General features: G+C 45.6%; 1 protein-coding gene and 1 pseudogene across 2 annotated transcripts in view; one reads left to right on the top strand and one right to left on the bottom strand.

The window, feature by feature from the left end:
* The first annotated feature begins 2,030 nt into the window (after positions 1-2,030).
* Positions 2,031-9,001, top strand: LOC309622124 (uncharacterized protein C2orf78 pseudogene; annotated as a pseudogene). Its single transcript has 3 exons — positions 2,031-2,151; positions 5,056-5,805; positions 7,084-9,001. The product of its transcript is annotated as an uncharacterized protein C2orf78 pseudogene (transcript).
* A 2,121-nt stretch (positions 9,002-11,122) lies between these two features.
* LOC309622120 (uncharacterized protein) overlaps positions 11,123-19,692 on the bottom strand; it is a gene marked incomplete at its 3' end in the record, with an annotated part of 29,550 nt that continues 20,980 nt past the window's right edge. Inside the window, exon 4 of the mRNA XM_082409279.1 lies at positions 11,123-11,268. Within this exon, the coding sequence (XP_082265405.1) occupies positions 11,123-11,268 (146 nt within the window). The remainder of the gene's footprint in view (positions 11,269-19,692) is intronic.

Genomic DNA, 19,692 nt, shown 5'->3' with positions numbered 1-19,692 from the left:
CCACACCTCTACACTACACCACCTTTCACAATTTCTTCTCAGATAAGCATCATCCCCATCAGTGAAGAAACTCGTTCGTACCTCATAATAGGAAAAACAGGCCTAAAGATTCAATGTGTGTCTTGGGAGGTCCCATCTATGCGATATCTTCCTGGGACCAGAAAAGGCCCCAGGAAGATCCATCTCTGCACCCCTGAAAGCTTACCACCAAGGAAAATGACTAGGTCCATAGATTTCCTCCCTCAAACCAGCTTACCTCACACATAGATCATTAGCAACTCCGCCCTTACTCACATTATCACAGTCACAAGAGTGGTTAGGGAGAAAAGCACTAACCAGGGGAACTAAAACAGAGGCAATCCAGGCCAAGCTGGGCTGGTGGCAGATATCTTGCTCCTTACGCTCGGGTGCATAATGCGACTCACCACAGTGCCTTTTTCACAGACCCTTTTGAACGTTTCTCCACAGAATCCAACAGCTCAAGTTAGTTCATGACGCTTCAAGGTCAACAATCGTCAAGAGAAAAACATGCAATATGTCTTACAATGTTGGATTCCTTACAAACAGGACAAGGAGATAACCATGTAGACAAAACCAGAGCATTTGAAAACATCTGTATTCTACAAACACACCAGTGAATGCTATAAATAAGGTACTATGACATAAAACAAAATGAAAACTAGATGTGAGACTCTTCTCTTCAGTGTACAGACTTCATGGCAGTTGCTGCACACTATCTAGCTACTTAGATCTTTAACTCTCTGTTCTGTTAATACCAAATGAGGCCCAAGTGTGTCAACCTGTTTCCCACAGAAACCAAAAAGTCTACATGCATCTCTTTTCTCCTGTGCCCTTTCACCTTACCTGCTCCCAATTCTCCACCAACGTCCTCCTCTTTCTCTAATTATTCTCCTCTTCATTTTGCTTGGCCTTGCCCCCAAGCATGCAAGACAGAGAGTCCTAGAGGTCCAAGATTCTAGAGTGGCTGTTTGCAAGGCGGAGGAGATTACAGTAACTGCCACACTGTATATACTTCTGTGCAAAGAAAAAGGGACAGTGTTCAGAATGTCTCTCACATATAACAAGAGCTGGAGATGGCAGGATACCTGTGTGGCCCAAGGAACTAGAGCTAGCAAATTATGGGCCAAACAATTGCAACCAAAGGCTGGAAGAGGAAAGGTCTGCAACCAGCTCTGTCTCCTAGCTCTCTGGTATTTGCTGCCAACGGGCAGAGTCTATTTCGTGAAGCATCAAGCACTGAAAAGAAGACTCCTGCTGCTGGAAGGTGACAGGAAGTAACGTCCAATGCAAGATCAAGGCTTGTCCTCGAAGCAATGCCCATAATGGAAGAAAAAAAAAAAAGAGAAAGCGGAAGAGAAATGTTAAGTCGCAAGTCCAACCTGGCCCCCAGCCTAGCCCAGCCCAAGGAAGGTAGGAGTCAAGGAGAAGAAACTAAAAGAGAAGAGCCTTGGACCACAACATTCTCCACAAGGTACACTCAACAAACTTCACCCTACTCTTGAACCAAGTTACAAAAAGAGCTTCTTAATCCCTACTTTGGCTCCTTAAAAGCTGCTATCAGTTCACTCATTAGACACATATGATTTCAGAACAACTGTAATAGTTCAAACTAGATGGCTCTTTCCTTCCTAAGGATTATTAATTAAAGAAGATCTATATAGCTCTAAGTATATGATACATAAAATAGAATACTCTGTAGAATATAAGTAACTCTTAGTTCAGTGTATTAATGAACGTCTGTAAGAAATGTGGCAATGATTTCCCTAATGGAAGAGCCTGGGGGAGGTAAATCTGTCTTCTAGGATTTCCTCCCCAGAGCTCAGAAACTCAGGTGTTGTTTTAGCTCTCCTACACTCTCTTCACCCAAGCCCGCCTTCCTGTTGGGGATCGGACCTCCCTATTGGCTCTCTCATACCTTTCAACTGCCTGCTTTGTGACATCACTCTCCTACCAAACCTACTACCACTTGGTAGAGTCTTGGGGTTTCCGTGGAGCTGTTTGGACCAGTAACCAGTGACCTCTGTACTGGACACGTGCGCCGTTCAGCTGCAGCCACTCGGACATCCTCTAGTGTTGTCTCCTCATCCCTGGTACCTGCAGTGGATGCTTCCTCTTCTCTGACCATGTCAGGTAAGAAAAGAAACGTTGGAAAGTTTTGCGTTCGATTTCTTTTGCCCCTAAATTGAGTAGGAGATTCAAAATAGCATGGAATAATGAGGGAAAGTATTGAACTACACGTCTGGAGACCTAATTTCAGTTTTGACTTTGACGTTTACTATCTGTGTGACTTTGGACAAATCACTGGCTGTCTCACAAAGCCTGTTGCTTTCCTTAACTGTTACGTTAGGATACCACGTTGGGTTGATCACTCTGATCCCCTTCTTTTCCAGTATTGAGCCTTAAAGGGTACCCATGTAGAAAACGAAATCAGACACTTCTCAAGAGTGTTTCAACAGAAACACAGAAAAGCCAGGGGACATAGAAAACTAGCAATATATACCAAGATGTTTCATCTCTAATGGTCTCCCTCCACTAGGATTTCGACTAGTTGAAAAGAGAGAATAGGGAGAGAGGATGGAGAGTACTGGGCTCTACAGGGAGGCACAGAGTCGAGCGTAAGGAAGTTTAGGATGGTTTTCATTAGCACAGGCCAACAGGCACCAAGAGATGGGAGAAAATGTAAGAATGAAGAGGGAAAGCATAGAGGAGCTCTCAAGAAAAACGGAGTTTGCAATGGAATGCTGATGGGAACCAAAGATTTTCAATTAAAGCAGAAACAGCACAGAGGGAAACCTGCTCAGAGCAGGGCAAAACCAAGTTGATGGTAGCAAACCCTTACATTAACAGACTAAGAAGGAAAGTAAGGCCAGAACAGGGGATCACCAGGAAAGGCAGCTTATCAGAAAAGTCATACTCCGTTTTCTTTCTTTTATTGCCTCTCTGAATACAGTTGGCCACTTGACAGTTTTGAATATAAACATTTTAGAAATACGTTTTAGAAATGATGCCTCCTATAAACAAGCAACCACAGTGGTTATCTAGGGGGCTGCTTTTCAGTGTTTTATTCTTTCTAATTTTTAAACTAGGTAGACATTTCACCAATTCAACATTTTAAGTGATATCTTCTAAATTGAATCAGAAGGACTATTTTCCTTGGTGTGATATGTAGGTTCTAAGGCAAGGCTGCTTTTCATTTTTACAGTTATTTCCTTCCTAACACAGAGAGCACATTGATCAACAGCCATCGTTCGCTTGTAGATCTTAGCTACCGAAGAAGAAGAAGAAGAAGAAGAAGAAGAAAAAGTCAAGCCCCACATCTCTAATTCCCCCCACTTAGGGAATTCCCTGGCGGTCCAGTGCTTAGGACTCGGTGCTTTCACGGCCAGGGCCACGCGGCGCGGCCAAAGAAACAAAACAAACAAACATCCACATTTATCGAAAACCATATTGTGGAGTCCTGTGGATTTTCTTACATTTGAAAATCTTTTTTAATTGGATTCTAGGCATGATGGTTTTTTGAGGTTTTGGGATGCCATCTTCTTGGATGCTGAAGATGATTCTAATCTAAGTTCTAGGATAAATCCAAAAACCTTCCTGATACATTTTAAGCTTCCTTTCTGCTTATTATATAAGCTATATTCATTGAAATATATATTTCTCCTAGGCTTAATACCTCTTACTTGCTGGGTAAAAATATGAAGGAGCACAATAATGAAACTCTTTTACACTTATTATTTTGCTGTCTGCTTCGTACCGGTTTTCATTGAAATACTTGTCTATATGTGTTGTGGCTACCTATACATGCACATTTATTGCATTCTGTTGCTTGTTATGCATTTTTTACTGACATACCTTCTCTGTCTGTATGCATTGGCTAGGAATTCATTCACCTCTATCACCTCCATCGTGTCTTCTGGTTAATAGTATTCACTAAAATAGAGTGGGCAAAATTCACTTTCATAATATTGCATGGATAGTAAAGAATGCCATTTGTTAGTAAATTCATTAGGCTTCGATACTTGCCACATACCCCAGTTTTCATTAATATCTATGGATTTCTTTTTCGTTAACGTAATATGCTTGTCATGATTTTTCTTTGTCTTTCTAGAACTTATTGTATCTTCCTCCATATAAATCATACGCAATAGATCAGCTTATTCATCTATTAATTATTACTGCTATTATTATTGGTGGTGGTGTTATAACCACTTTACAGGTGAGGAATCTGAAGTAATCAGATAACTCTTCCCTTTCCAAAAGCACTTAAGAAATCCACTTTCGGGTAATCATTTTGAGGTAGGATGAGAAACCAGGCTTGAAGAGGGCAAAAATGACTCTTTCAATTCACCAGTTGGACTGAGCTGTACGTCACCTCTAGGTAATAGCGTGGGAACTGCACAAGCAAAGGGAGACACTGAAGACGACCATGGTAATAGCCGTACTGTTTTCTAATGGACAAAAAAAATGCCTATATTATAAGTTCTATTTCTCCTGCTTTCTGGCAGTATCATGCTCAGAGTGGAGTCCTGGCAAGGAAGTCAGGATACTTAGGTTCTGAAACCTGGTAATGATACTAACATAATGAGAGAACTTGAACAAGTCAACCCGACCTCTCTGAGCCTCAGTTTCCTTACTCACGAAATGAGACTGAGAACATCGAAGTTCTCTAAGGGCCTCCTAGTTCTAAAATGCTTCCAGTCTAGGAAATAGCATAGAAGTCAATACGAGTGCAGGCTGAAGGGAAAGACAGGGCAGGGAGAAGGTTGCTTCCAGCCTAGAGAACAATCTCTGAACCACACCACTTGGCTCTTCTGCCCGTCTGTGCCCAAGATGGGAGCACAGGCAGTGAATAGAGAAGAGTGGAAAACTGCTCAGTCCTTACAGCCATCATTAACTGTCTGATTTTGGGTTTCTCAGGAAGTAGTGATAGTAGAGGTGTCCTGATAGCAAGAACCTTCAGATGATGCCGTTCCTCAAACGTAGTGAGAATTTCTCAACCTCCCTGAGTTTTTCATGACCCTCTTGTTCTTACAGAAAATTTCCAACATCCATCTCTACTTGGAACTCTAAATTCTCTGCAGCATTCTCCTCCTGTGGTGAGCAATGCAACTTCCCTAACACGAAGTGTCTGCAACTTCTCCAGAGTCTCTGCCCCTGCCGTCAGTTCGGCATCGGCTACCGGTACCCCTTTCCAGACACTCATGGGTAGTGCCTACCTTTACCAACATTCTAGCACGACTATGTTATCTGGAGTTACTGACCACAGCCAGATCTCCACTTCAGCTGCTTCCTATCCAGGTGTTCTTGAGTGGGACATCACAGCAAGCACTGAAAAGAATTCTTCTTCACTCGGAGACTTTACTCTGGCACTCACTGACCGCCACACAGCTGCCTCCTCCATGTTTCTGGCAGCCCAGTATGATAAAACTTCAGACGCCAAGAACATGGTCCCTCTACATCCATCGCTTTCTGCCAGCCTTGCTCAGGGAACACCATCTCAGATTCCAAATCAGGGGCAGAGCCGCCTGTCACTTCCCTGCCAGGACGGAAGCCAGGTATATTACTATAACCAAGGCACACTGGGGTCTTTACTGTATGGAGAACTTGGCTCCTGCCCGCAATCCTACGGCTCGGCGTCATACACAGGAAGTCGGGCCTCTGGGCAACCAGAAATGGGAATGGGACTGAAGGAGATTCAGCCCACAAATATCCGACCACCAGCTTCCACCTCTGCAGTCTGCCACCCTGTGTCTGCTCAACGCATCACAGAAACAAGTTTTCAAGGTGAGTATAACAAACGCCAGAGAAAGTTGAAGAATGAGGTCGGCATTCAAAAATGGGGTCAAATCGACAGCTGGGAAGGGGTGTAGAGGCAGGTAGAATTTAGATCCTGAGCCTTTAATAACCACTACCTTCGCTCAGTGCCCTCTGTTTTTAGACTCTCTATGAGAACACCTAGGGCTTCCCTGGTGGCGCCGTGGTTAAGAATCCGCCTGCCAATGCAATGCGGGGGACACGGGTTCGAGCCCTGGTCTGCGAAGATCCCACATGCCGTGCAGCAACTAAGCGCATGTGCCACAACGACGGAGCCTGCATTCTAGAGCCCGTGAGCCTCAACTACCGAAGCCCGCGTGCCTACAGCCCATGCTCCGCAACAAGAGAAGCCACCGCGATGAGAAGCCCGCACACCGCAACCGAGAGTAGCCCCCGCTAGCCGCCAACTAGAGAAAGCCCGTGCACAGCAATGAGAGACCCAGTGCAGCCAAAAAAATAAATACGTAGAATAAATAAGTTCAAACAGTAAATAAATACATAAACATAAATTACAAAAAAAAGAACACCTAATGCAGGTGGGAAGGTGGGAGGGCCACTGTAGAGGTCATCTATGCTACATGTACAAGAACGCCGAGAGCACACCAATCGGTACCACACTTTTCACTGCTGTAGCCGATCGTTCCCCCTGTACTGCCACACTGTAGCACTCCCTTCCCTCATCTACTGCTATAGTCTCTTCGGAAGGTGTTTCAGAACTCTTGTTATGTGAGTGCCAGTTGAACTGTCCTCACTTCCTTCATTTATACCAGGATTGAAGACCTTGTGGTCCGAGATCCTGTCCAGAGAGCAAGCAGGCTAAGACTCTGTCTTTGTTGATGTGTTTCATCAGCAAGGGCTCTACCCCCTCTCCTAGTTCATGGTGTGACGTGTTCTTGGCCTCTCGGGAAAGTGGGGAGAATGGAAAGGACCCTATATGAGAATGCTAGGCTTTGTAAAACATTTCAGGTTTTTAAAAATAAGACTCATTTTGTATTGGACTTATAACAGTCCTATGAAATACAAAGCGAGCCGAGAATCAGCGACAGGAAAGGCTCACCAGTAAGAATTACAACAGTCACCGCTTACCTCGTAGCATAGGGCACTGTCCGTGATCCTTAAGAAGAGTTAGTAGAAATGCCTTGCCCATCTTGCCCCTGAACCCCTTGAAAGGTACATGACTGCTGTGTTGGTGTTTAGGGGGAGCATCTCACTTACCAGGGACTGACTTCTCCCTTGATCCCTTTGTAGGGATGGAGACCTCCCCCCTGGTGATGAAAAATTCCCTGGGATTGCAACCTCCAAGCCAGACGTTTTGTGTGACACAAAGTCAAGAACTCCCCAAGTCCTGCAGTAGCAGAAACAGCCACATACTTGAGAGTAACCCACCATCTGAACTTGGGGACATTTCAGTGACAGCTCCAGTCCAGAGTGCCAGGCGTCTCCTGGCCCTGCCTCCAGCTCCAAGCCAGGGACAAATAGAGAGTAAGCACGTGGATGATATCAAAACCAAGCTTTCAAAGCCTCTGGATGCCTACCAGATCCCAACAGAGAACCAAGATCCTCCACTACTCCCTTTAGGAATCCCTGATATTCACCAGCCGCTGGCCTGCACCGATCCCCTCAGCCAAGAGGAGCAGCCTGGTTCTGAAAATGCTGATCTGGGAGAGAACAGCCGGAGTCGTCAGGACCTAGGGACACTTGAAAATGGGATTGAACCTAGCAGTGGTCTTGCAGACATTACTACACTGGCGGAGGATATTCACCTTCCCCAGCTCTTTAATCCTTTGAAAGATCTTGATCAATCCCAAGGTCCCAACGTGATCAAAGCTAAAGACACCAGAGCCATTAAGGTGAATCAGGTGCAGGAAAAGCCAAGTGTCATAAAGGTTCCCTCTGATCAACCCAGGAAGAACAAACAGAAAGCCTCTGAGCCTATCAGTGGCGCTCCCAAGGCCAAAATCCAGCCAAAGAATCCAGAGTGCCCGTTAGGGGGAGAAGTGGTTACATGCCACGCTGCAGTCAGTGACAGGGCTCCTGTGAACACGGCCAAGCACTCTCAAGGCAAACCTCAGAAAGCTGCATCCAGAAAGATCAGCAAAACTAAGAGCCACGGGCAGGAAAAGACCAAAAGGACCAGAGGGAGAAACAAGGCTGAGGAGAACAAGCAGTCAGGGAACAAAGTCAAGGCAGAAGAGAAGCCAGCAATCCCCCACACGAAGCGAAAGGAACACCAAACTGAGCTTCTCCAACAGAGCTTTCAAAAGCCTCGAACCTCCCTTGGCGTGCGCATGCTGGAGTCTGTGAAGGTTCTTCATGCGCTGGGGAAGAAGAATGAGACGAAAACTGGGCTCTCTTCCTGTCGGCTCTTGGGAAAGTCAAGCAACCCCAAAGACCCCCAGCCACCCCCAGCTATCCAGCCATGGCGGCATACCCCACGTGAGGGGAAGGGTCCTGAGAAAACGCAAGTCCAAGCCCAGAAACCAGACAGCAGTGCTGAAACAGAGTGTCCGTCTCCAGCCCAGTATGAGCGGCCTCCTCCTGGGAAGGTCAAGTTGATACCTCTGCCTTTTTCTGCCTGGGACAAGCCTCAAGCTCGACCCGCTCCTCGGAGGCCACAGTCTCTGGCCTCACATCGGCCTGCTGGGGCTTACCGTGCCCAGCCTGGTTCTACTGACTCAGCTCAACCTGCTGCAGCCAATTCATCCCAGCCAGCTCCTGCCTCTTTGCCAGGCCCCGCCAAACCAGCTCAGCCAACTGTGACCAACCCAACCCAACCGGCTTGGACCAACCATACCCAGCCTCGTGTCCCTCAGTCTGCTGCTCCTAGGCCTGCACCCTCCAAAACTTCATCTGGCGCTCCTCTCCAGCGGGGGAGCCTGTTCCCCCTGCTGTGAATAAGCGCCAGTCCCCACCCAAGCTCCAAACCCAATTTCTACTCCAAGACTTCAGCAAGCAACGAGTTCCATGGAGGGAACCCAACGTGCCTGAGCCAGTCATGTCAAAGCCCATCGAACAAGAGCAGAGGCCAGAGCGAGAGGCCATGAAGAGGCGGGCTCAACAACAACGGGAGAATGCTGCCAGATACACCTCTTCGGGCAAGCTGCAATTTTTCACCGAGAGGGAAAACGAAATGGAAATTGCCGACTACTACGGATACGTCAAGTGAGAGCTGCTAGGATTCTTGGTGCCACCTTGGCTACCAGCTGTTCTTCCATACACAGGTAAGACAGGTATAGAACTGAATAAGTAAATGGAATACAATTAATAGACGAGTAACAAACCTTTCGAATTTTCAGATGCTGCTAACTGGGGCGTGAGAAAGGAAGGACTGAAAGTTGGATGGGAGAATGAAGGAAAGGGGTAAAAACTGAGCAAAGAGGAAGGAACTTGGCCCAGGGCTAGGAAGGCCAAAAGAGACGTATGGATTTAGGAAAGGAAGCAGGAGCGAGGATGAAATGGCAGAAGTAAAAAGCAGGGTCAGAGGTCTGGGTTGAAAGAACACAATTGGAGTAGAGTTGAAGGTGACAGAAGATGAGTCTAGGTTTACTAGGAGAAATAGAAAAAGTCTCTCGGGGACGCTGGCCTTAAGTCTCACAACCACCAGATAGGTATTTCAGAAAACAAGAGGTTCAGGACACATCTCTGAAAGGTCTGAGTTGCCTTATTCAGGTGTGACTGTAGTGGGGGAATAGGGAAATCTACCAGAGAAGTGGCTAGGGCTCAGAGTTATCCTAGGGGCAGCTGACGACAGGGGCAGAGCCAAGGGAACTGCTGGATCAGGAGGCCCACGAACAAAGCAGGGGCATAGCCGCCTGTCACTTCCCTGCCAGGAAGGAAGCCAGGTATATTACTATAACCAAGGCACACTGGGGTCTTTACTGTATGGAGAACTTGGCTCCTGCCCGCAATCCTACGGCTCGGCGTCACACACAGGAAGTAGGGCCTCTGGGCAACCAGAAATGGGAATGGGACTGAAGGAGATTCAGCCCACAAATATCCGACCACCAGCTTCCACCTCTGCAATCTGCCACCCTGTGTCTGCTCAACGCATCACAGAAACAAGTTTTCAAGGTGAGTATACAGACGGCAGAGAAAAGTTGAACAATGAGGTCAGCATTCAAAAATGGGGTCAAATCGACAGCTGGGAAGGGGTGTAGAGACAGGTAGAATTTAGATCCTGAGCCTTTAATAACCACTACCTTCTCTCAGTGCTCTCTGTTTTTAGACTCTATATGAGAACACCTAGGGCTTCCCTGGTGGCGCCTGCCAATGCAGGGGACACGGGTTCGAGCCCTGGTCTGCGAAGATCCCACATGCCGTGCAGCAACTAAGCGCATGTGCCACAACGACGGAGCCTGCATTCTAGAGCCCGTGAGCCTCAACTACCGAAGCCCACGTGCCTACAGCCCATGCTCCGCAACAAGAGAAGCCACCGCGATGAGATGCCCGCACACCGCAACCGAGAGTAGCCCCCGCTAGCCGCCAACTAGAGAAAGCCCGTGCACAGCAATGAGAGACCCAGTGCAGCCAAAAAAATAAATACGTAGAATAAATAAGTTCAAACAGTAAATAAATACATAAACATAAATTACAAAAAAAAACAACACCTAATGCAGGTGGGAAGGTGGGAGGGCCACTGTAGAGGTCATCTATGCTACATGTACAAGAACCCCGAGAGCACACCAATCGGTACCACACTTTTCACTGCTGTAGCCGATCATTCCCCCTGTACTGCCACACTGTAGCACTCCCTTCCCTCATCTACTGCTATAGTCTCTTTGGAAGGTGTTTCCGAACTCTTGTTATCAGAGTGCCAGTTGAACTGTCCTCACTTCCTTCATTTATACCAGGATTGAAGACCTTGTGGTCCGAGATCCTGTCCAGAGAGCAAGCAGGCTAAGGCTCTGTCTTTGTTGATGTATTTCATCAGAAAGGGCTCTACCCCCTCTCCTAGTTCATGGTGTGAAGTGTTCTTGGCCTCTCGGGAAAGTGGGGAGAATGGAAAGGACCCTATATGAGAATGCTAGGCTCTGTAAAACATTTCAGGTTTTTAAAAATAAGACTCATTTTGTATTGGACTGACAACAGTCCTATGAAATACAAAGAAAGCCGAGAATCAGTGACAGGAAAGGATCACCAGTAAGAACTACAGCAGTCACCGCTTACCTCGTAGCATAGGGCACTGTCCGTGATCCTTAAGAAGAGTTAGTAGAAATGCCTTGCCCATCTTGCCCCTGAACCCCTTGAAAGGTACACGACTGCTGTGTTGGTGTTTAGGGGGAGCATCTCACTTACCAGGGACTGACTTCTCCCTTGATTCCTCTGTAGTGATGGAGACTTCCCCGCTGATGAAAAATTCCCTGGGATTGCAACCTCCAAGCCAGACAGCTTTCCTATGGAATGACAGAGAACTTGTCAAGGTGAAACACCAGTCTGCGGGAGAAAGGGAGGAAGAGAATGATGGAAATCGTTTCTGGGAAACTATTTTTACATTATGTGTTGTTTGTTCCCGGTAAATAAACTGAAATCTTCTTAACAGTACAACAAAATCTAAACCACTAAAGCCAACAATACAGGAGTATAACGTTCGACAAAAATTTCTTTGGCTGCGCAGCATGTGGGATCTTAGCTCCCCAACCAGGGATTGAACCCACGCCTGCTGCATTGGAAGCGCAGAGTCTTCACCACGGGACCACCGGGGAAGTCCCAGGACTATCACTTTTAAAGGAGAAGGTACAAACCCCTCGGTTCTATGAACTGGAGATTTTTAGTAAGAAGTCAATATATTTGTTGTTAGGCACATTTTATGTTAGGCTGTCTCCCTGCACAGGATGCAGGCGCCTTGAGAATGGAAGTCATATCCCTCTATAGTACGTCCCTCTTCTTTCTGCTTTGCAGTTTGCTGCTCCACTTGTTCAACCCCACCTAGTAATAACCTATACTTCCCTTGTTCCTGTTTTCCCATCTGGAAAACAGACAAAAGGCAACCAAACAACGCAAAGGTCTCAACAAATAAGGGATATCCAAAACCAGAGATGGCCAGAACTTCTGTACCCCTGATGAAATAGTCCTCATACAAAACCTGATAATCAAATTCCTTAATGCTAGGAATCACAGTGAAAAATAGTATCTGAACTGACTTCTGTCAGATGAGTGAGAACTAAGGTTAATTCAGTGTATCTGAAGCATAGAAAGTGAGGGCAAAAGTGGCACAAGATGGGGCTAGAGAAGCAGAGAGGATTCTAGACCACGCAGAGTCTTAAAGGCCAACAGTGTGTTTTCTATTCTCAAAACAATGCTTGTGAGCGATGTTTATGAGCAACGTTCCAACTTGCTTTGAAGGTTTCTTGTGTGAAGAGTGGATTGGAAGGAAACAAGATATATGGACACCAGTTAGGACCTAATCGCAACAGACAGGCAAGTTCAGTATTAGGAAGTTGAGGAAGAGCTGGCTGACAGATTCCAAAGAAATTCAGGAGATGAACTGAAGCGGGCTTAATGGGGTAGGAGATGGAGGAAAGGAAGGTCTTAGGGAATTCAAGGGTTTACTGCACACATGAGCAAAGTCTCAAAATTAATCATTTGAACGTACAGAGGCGGATCTCCCAAATGACACCGGTTAGGAAGCAACGGTACGCCCTTTAGAATTCCTAGAGACAACACAAATCAACTGTTTCGATGGAAAATTCGGCGGGACTCTTGATTTCCATGGGAATACAGAGAAAAGAGACACTGATCTGGCTTGCAGGTATATTTAGGAAGTTGTTAGCCGGACATCACCTACTAGTATCATGTAAGTAGGCCGTCCGAAGTAGGAAGCTTAGGGGAAAAACCTGGAGGAAAACTTAAAAGCTTAAGCCACACCTCTACACTACACCACCTTTCACAATTTCTTCTCAGATAAGCATCATCCCCATCAGTGAAGAAACTCGTTCGTACCTCATAATAGGAAAAACAGGCCTAAAGATTCAATGTGTGTCTTGGGAGGTCCCATCTATGCGATATCTTCCTGGGACCAGAAAAGGCCCCAGGAAGATCCATCTCTGCACCCCTGAAAGCTTACCACCAAGGAAAATGACTAGGTCCATAGATTTCCTCCCTCAAACCAGCTTACCTCACACATAGATCATTAGCAACTCCGCCCTTACTCACATTATCACAGTCACAAGAGTGGTTAGGGAGAAAAGCACTAACCAGGGGAACTAAAACAGAGGCAATCCAGGCCAAGCTGGGCTGGTGGCAGATATCTGCTCCTTACGCTCGGGTGCATAATGCGACTCACCACAGTGCCTTTTTCACAGACCCTTTTGAACGTTTCTCCACAGAATCCAACAGCTCAAGTTAGTTCATGACGCTTCAAGGTCAACAATCGTCAAGAGAAAAACATGCAATATGTCTTACAATGTTGGATTCCTTACAAACAGGACAAGGAGATAACCATGTAGACAAAACCAGAGCATTTGAAAACATCTGTATTCTACAAACACACCAGTGAATGCTATAAATAAGGTACTATGACATAAAACAAAATGAAAACTAGATGTGAGACTGTTCTCTTCAGTGTACAGACTTCATGGCAGTTGCTGCACACTATCTAGCTACTTAGATCTTTAACTCTCTGTTCTGTTAATACCAAATGAGGCCCAAGTGTGTCAACCTGTTTCCCACAGAAACCAAAAAGTCTACATGCATCTCTTTTCTCCTGTGCCCTTTCACCTTACCTGCTCCCAATTCTCCACCAACGTCCTCCTCTTTCTCTAATTATTCTCCTCTTCATTTTGCTTGGCCTTGCCCCCAAGCATGCAAGACAGAGAGTCCTAGAGGTCCAAGATTCTAGAGTGGCTGTTTGCAAGGCGGAGGAGATTACAGTAACTGCCACACTGTATATACTTCTGTGCAAAGAAAAAGGGACAGTGTTCAGAATGTCTCTCACATATAACAAGAGCTGGAGATGGCAGGATACCTGTGTGGCCCAAGGAACTAGAGCTAGCAAATTATGGGCCAAACAATTGCAACCAAAGGCTGGAAGAGGAAAGGTCTGCAACCAGCTCTGTCTCCTAGCTCTCTGGTATTTGCTGCCAACGGGCAGAGTCTATTTCGTGAAGCATCAAGCACTGAAAAGAAGACTCCTGCTGCTGGAAGTTGACAGGAAGTAACGTCCAATGCAAGATCAAGGCTTGTCCTCGAAGCAATGCCCATAATGGAAGAAAAAAAAAAAAGAGAAAGCGGAAGAGAAATGTTAAGTCGCAAGTCCAACCTGGCCCCCAGCCTAGCCCAGCCCAAGGAAGGTAGGAGTCAAGGAGAAGAAACTAAAAGAGAAGAGCCTTGGACCACAACATTCTCCACAAGGTACACTCAACAAACTTCACCCTACTCTTGAACCAAGTTACAAAGAGAGCTTCTTAATCCCTACTTTGGCTCCTTAAAAGCTGCTATCAGTTCACTCATTAGACACATATGATTTCAGAACAACTGTAATAGTTCAAACTAGATGGCTCTTTCCTTCCTAAGGATTATTAATTAAAGAAGATCTATATAGCTCTAAGTATATGATACATAAAATAGAATACTCTGTAGAATATAAGTAACTCTTAGTTCAGTGTATTAATGAACGTCTGTAAGAAATGTGGCAATGATTTCCCTAATGGAAGAGCCTGGGGGAGGTAAATCTGTCTTCTAGGATTTCCTCCCCAGAGCTCAGAAACTCAGGTGTTGTTTTAGCTCTCCTACACTCTCTTCACCCAAGCCCGCCTTCCTGTTGGGGATCGGACCTCCCTATTGGCTCTCTCATACCTTTCAACTGCCTGCTTTGTGACATCACTCTCCTACCAAACCTACTACCACTTGGTAGAGCCTTGGGGTTTCCGTGGAGCTGTTTGGACCAGTAACCAGTGACCTCTGTACTGGACACGTGCGCCGTTCAGCTGCAGCCACTCAGACATCCTCTAGTGTTGTCTCCTCATCCCTTGTACCTGCAGTGGATGCTTCCTCTTCTCTGACCATGTCAGGTAAGAAAAGAAACGTTGGAAAGTTTTGCGTTCGATTTCTTTTGCCCCTAAATTGAGTAGGAGATTCAAAATAGCATGGAATAATGAGGGAAAGTATTGAACTACAAGTCTGGAGACCTAATTTCACTTTTGACTTTGACGTTTACTATCTGTGTGACTTTGGACAAATCACTGGCTGTCTCACAAAGCCTGTTGCTTTCCTTAACTGTTACGTTAGGATACCACGTTGGGTTGATCACTCTGATCCCCTTCTTTTCCAGTATTGAGCCTTAAAGGGTACCCATGTAGAAAACGAAATCAGACACTTCTCAAGAGTGTTTCAACAGAAACACAGAAAAGCCAGGGGACATAGAAAACTAGCAATATATACCAAGATGTTTCATCTCTAATGGTCTCCCTCCACTAGGATTTCGACTAGTTGAAAAGAGAGAATAGGGAGAGAGGATGGAGAGTACTGGGCTCTACAGGGAGGCACAGAGTCGAGCGTAAGGAAGTTTAGGATGGTTTTCATTAGCACAGGCCAACAGGCACCAAGAGATGGGAGAAAATGTAAGAATGAAGAGGGAAAGCATAGAGGAGCTCTCAAGAAAAACGGAGTTTGCAATGGAATGCTGATGGGAACCAAAGATTTTCAATTAAAGCAGAAACAGCACAGAGGGAAACCTGCTCAGAGCAGGGCAAAACCAAGTTGATGGTAGCAAACCCTTACATTAATAGACTAAGAAGGAAAGTAAGGCCAGAACAGGGGATCACCAGGAAAGGCAGCTTATCAGAAAAGTCATACTCCGTTTTCTTTCTTTTATTGCCTCTCTGAATACAGTTGGCCACTTGACAGTTTTGAATATAAACATTTTAGAAATACGTTTTAGAAATGATGCCTCCTATAAACAAGCAACCACAGTGGTTATCTAGGGGGCTGCTTTTCAGTGTTTTATTCTTTCTAATTTTTAAACTAGGTAGACATTTCACCAATTCAACATTTTAAGTGATATCTTCTAAATTGAATCAGAAGGACTATTTTCCTTGGTGTGATATGTAGGTTCTAAGGCAAGGCTGCTTTTCATTTTTACAGTTATTTCCTTCCTAACACAGAGAGCACATTGATCAACAGCCATCGTTCGCTTGTAGAGCTTAGCTACCGAAGAAGAAGAAGAAGAAGAAAAAGTCAAGCCCCACATCTCTAATTCCCCCCACTTAGGGAATTCCCTGGCGGTCCAGTGCTTAGGACTCGGTGCTTTCACGGCCAGGGCCACGCGGCGCGGCCAAAGAAACAAAACAAACAAACATCCACGTTTATCGAAAACCATATTGTGGAGTCCTGTGGATTTTCTTACATTTGAAAATCTTTTTTAATTGGATTCTAGGCATGATGGTTTTTTGAGGTTTTGGGATGCCATCTTCTTGGATGCTGAAGATGATTCTAATCTAAGTTCTAGGATAAATCCAAAAACCTTCCTGATACATTTTAAGCTTCCTTTCTGCTTATTATATAAGCTATATTCATTGAAATATATATTTCTCCTAGGCTTAATACCTCTTACTTGCTGGGTAAAAATATGAAGGAGCACAATAATGAAACTCTTTTACACTTATTATTTTGCTGTCTGCTTCGTACCGGTTTTCATTGAAATACTTGTCTATATGTGTTGTGGCTACCTATACATGCACATTTATTGCATTCTGTTGCTTGTTATGCATTTTTTACTGACATACCTTCTCTGTCTGTATGCATTGGCTAGGAATTCATTCACCTCTATCACCTCCATCGTGTCTTCTGGTTAATAGTATTCACTAAACTAGAGTGGGCAAAATTCACTTTCATAATATTGCATGGATGGTACAGAATGCCATTTGTTAGTAAATTCATTAGGCTTCGATACTTGCCACATACCCCAGTTTTCATTAATATCTATGGATTTCTTTTTCGTTAACGTAATATGCTTGTCATGATTTTTCTTTGTCTTTCTAGAACTTATTGTATCTTCCTCCATATAAATCATACGCAACAGATCAGCTTATTCATCTATTAATTATTACTGCTATTATTATTGGTGGTGGTGTTATAACCACTTTACAGGTGAGGAATCTGAAGTAATCAGATAACTTTTCCCTTTCCAAAAGCACTTAAGAAATCCACTTTCGGGTAATCATTTTGAGGTAGGATGAGAAACCGGGCTTGAAGAGGGCAAAAATGACTCTTTCAATTCACCAGTTGGACTGAGCTGTACGTCACCTCTAGGTAATAGCGTGGGAACTGCACAAGCAAAGGGAGACACTGAAGACGACCATGGTAATAGCCGTACTGTTTTCTAATGGACAAAAAAAATGCCTATATTATAAGTTCTATTTCTCCTGCTTTCTGGCAGTATCATGCTCAGAGTGGAGTCCTGGCAAGGAAGTCAGGATACTTAGGTTCTGAAACCTGGTAATGATACTAACATAATGAGAGAACTTGAACAAGTCAACCTGACCTCTCTGAGCCTCAGTTTCCTTACTCACGAAATGAGACTGAGAACATCGAAGTTCTCTAAGGGCCTCCTAGTTCTAAAATGCTTCCAGTCTAGGAAATAGCATAGAAGTCAATACGAGTGCAGGCTGAAGGGAAAGACAGGGCAGGGAGAAGGTTGCTTCCAGCCTAGAGAACAATCTCTGAACCATACCACTTGGCTCTTCTGCCCGTCTGTGCCCAAGATGGGAGCACAGGCAGTTAATAGAGAAGAGTGGAAAACTGCTCAGTCCTTACAGCCATCATTAACTGTCTGATTTTGGGTTTCTCAGGAAGTAGTGATAGTAGAGGTGTCCTGATAGCAAGAACCTTCAGATGATGCCGTTCCTCAAACGTAGTGAGAATTTCTCAACCTCCCTGAGTTTTTCATGACCCTCTTGTTCTTACAGAAAATTTCCAACATCCATCTCTACTTGGAACTCTAGATTCTCTGCAGCATTCTCCTCCTGTGGTGAGCAATGCAACTTCCCTAACACGAAGTGTCTGCAACTTCTCCAGAGTCTCTGCCCCTGCCGTCAGTTCGGCATCGGCTACTGGTACCCCTTTCCAGACACTCATGGGTAGTGCCTACCTTTACCAACATTCTAGCACGACTATGTTATCTGGAGTTACTGACCACAGCCAGATCTCCACTTCAGCTGCTTCCTATCCAGGTGTTCTTGAGTGGGACATCACAGCAAGCACTGAAAAGAATTCTTCTTCACTCGGAGACTTTACTCTGGCACTCACTGACCGCCACACAGCTGCCTCCTCCATGTCTCTGGCAGCCCAGTATGATAAAACTTCAGACGCCAAGAACATGGTCCCTCTACATCCATCGCTTTCTGCCAGCCTTGCTCAGGGAACACCATCTCAGATTCCAAATCAGGGGCAGAGCCGCCTGCCACTTCCCTGCCAGGAAGGGAGCCAGGTATATTACTATAACCAAGGCACACTGGGGTCTTTACTGTATGGAGAACTTGGCTCCTGCCCGCAATCCTACGGCTCGGCGTCATACACAGGAAGTCGGGCCTCTGGGCAACCAGAAATGGGAATGGGACTGAAGGAGATTCAGCCCACAAATATCCGACCACCAGCTTCCACCTCTGCAGTCTGCCACCCTGTGTCTGCTCAACGCATCACAGAAACAAGTTTTCAAGGTGAGTATAACAAACGCCAGAGAAAGTTGAAGAATGAGGTCGGCATTCAAAAATGGGGTCAAATCGACAGCTGGGAAGGGGTGTAGAGGCCGGTAGAATTTAGATCCTGAGCCTTTAATAACCACTACCTTCTCTCAGTGCTCTCTGTTTTTAGACTCTATATGAGAACACCTAGGGCTTCCCTGGTGGCGCCTGCCAATGCAGGGGACACGGGTTCGAGCCCTGGTCTGCGAAGATCCCACATGCCGTGCAGCAACTAAGCGCATGTGCCACAACGACGGAGCCTGCATTCTAGAGCCCGTGAGCCTCAACTACCGAAGCCCACGTGCCTACAGCCCATGCTCCGCAACAAGAGAAGCCACCGCGATGAGATGCCCGCACACCGCAACCGAGAGTAGCCCCCGCTAGCCGCCAACTAGAGAAAGCCCGTGCACAGCAATGAGAGACCCAGTGCAGCCAAAAAAATAAATACGTAGAATAAATAAGTTCAAACAGTAAATAAATACATAAACATAAATTACAAAAAAAAAGAACACCTAATGCAGGTGGGAAGGTGGGAGGGCCACTGCAGAGGTCATCTATGCTACATGTACAAGAACCCCGAGAGCACACCAATCGGTACCACACTTTTCACTGCTGTAGCCGATCATTCCCCCTGTACTGCCACACTGTAGCACTCCCTTCCCTCATCTACTGCTATAGTCTCTTTGGAAGGTGTTTCCGAACTCTTGTTATCAGAGTGCCAGTTGAACTGTCCTCACTTCCTTCATTTATACCAGGATTGAAGACCTTGTGGTCCGAGATCCTGTCCAGAGAGCAAGCAGGCTAAGGCTCTGTCTTTGTTGATGTATTTCATCAGAAAGGGCTCTACCCCCTCTCCTAGTTCATGGTGTGAAGTGTTCTTGGCCTCTCGGGAAAGTGGGGAGAATGGAAAGGACCCTATATGAGAATGCTAGGCTCTGTAAAACATTTCAGGTTTTTAAAAATAAGACTCATTTTGTATTGGACTGACAACAGTCCTATGAAATACAAAGAAAGCCGAGAATCAGTGACAGGAAAGGATCACCAGTAAGAACTACAGCAGTCACCGCTTACCTCGTAGCATAGGGCACTGTCCGTGATCCTTAAGAAGAGTTAGTAGAAATGCCTTGCCCATCTTGCCCCTGAACCCCTTGAAAGGTACACGACTGCTGTGTTGGTGTTT

This window comes from Balaenoptera borealis, assembly GCF_965194805.1.
Source record: "Balaenoptera borealis genome assembly, contig: HAP1_SCAFFOLD_1594, whole genome shotgun sequence".
Taxonomy (NCBI): Eukaryota; Metazoa; Chordata; class Mammalia; order Artiodactyla; family Balaenopteridae; genus Balaenoptera; species Balaenoptera borealis.
This window is presented reverse-complemented; position numbering and strand designations above follow the sequence as displayed.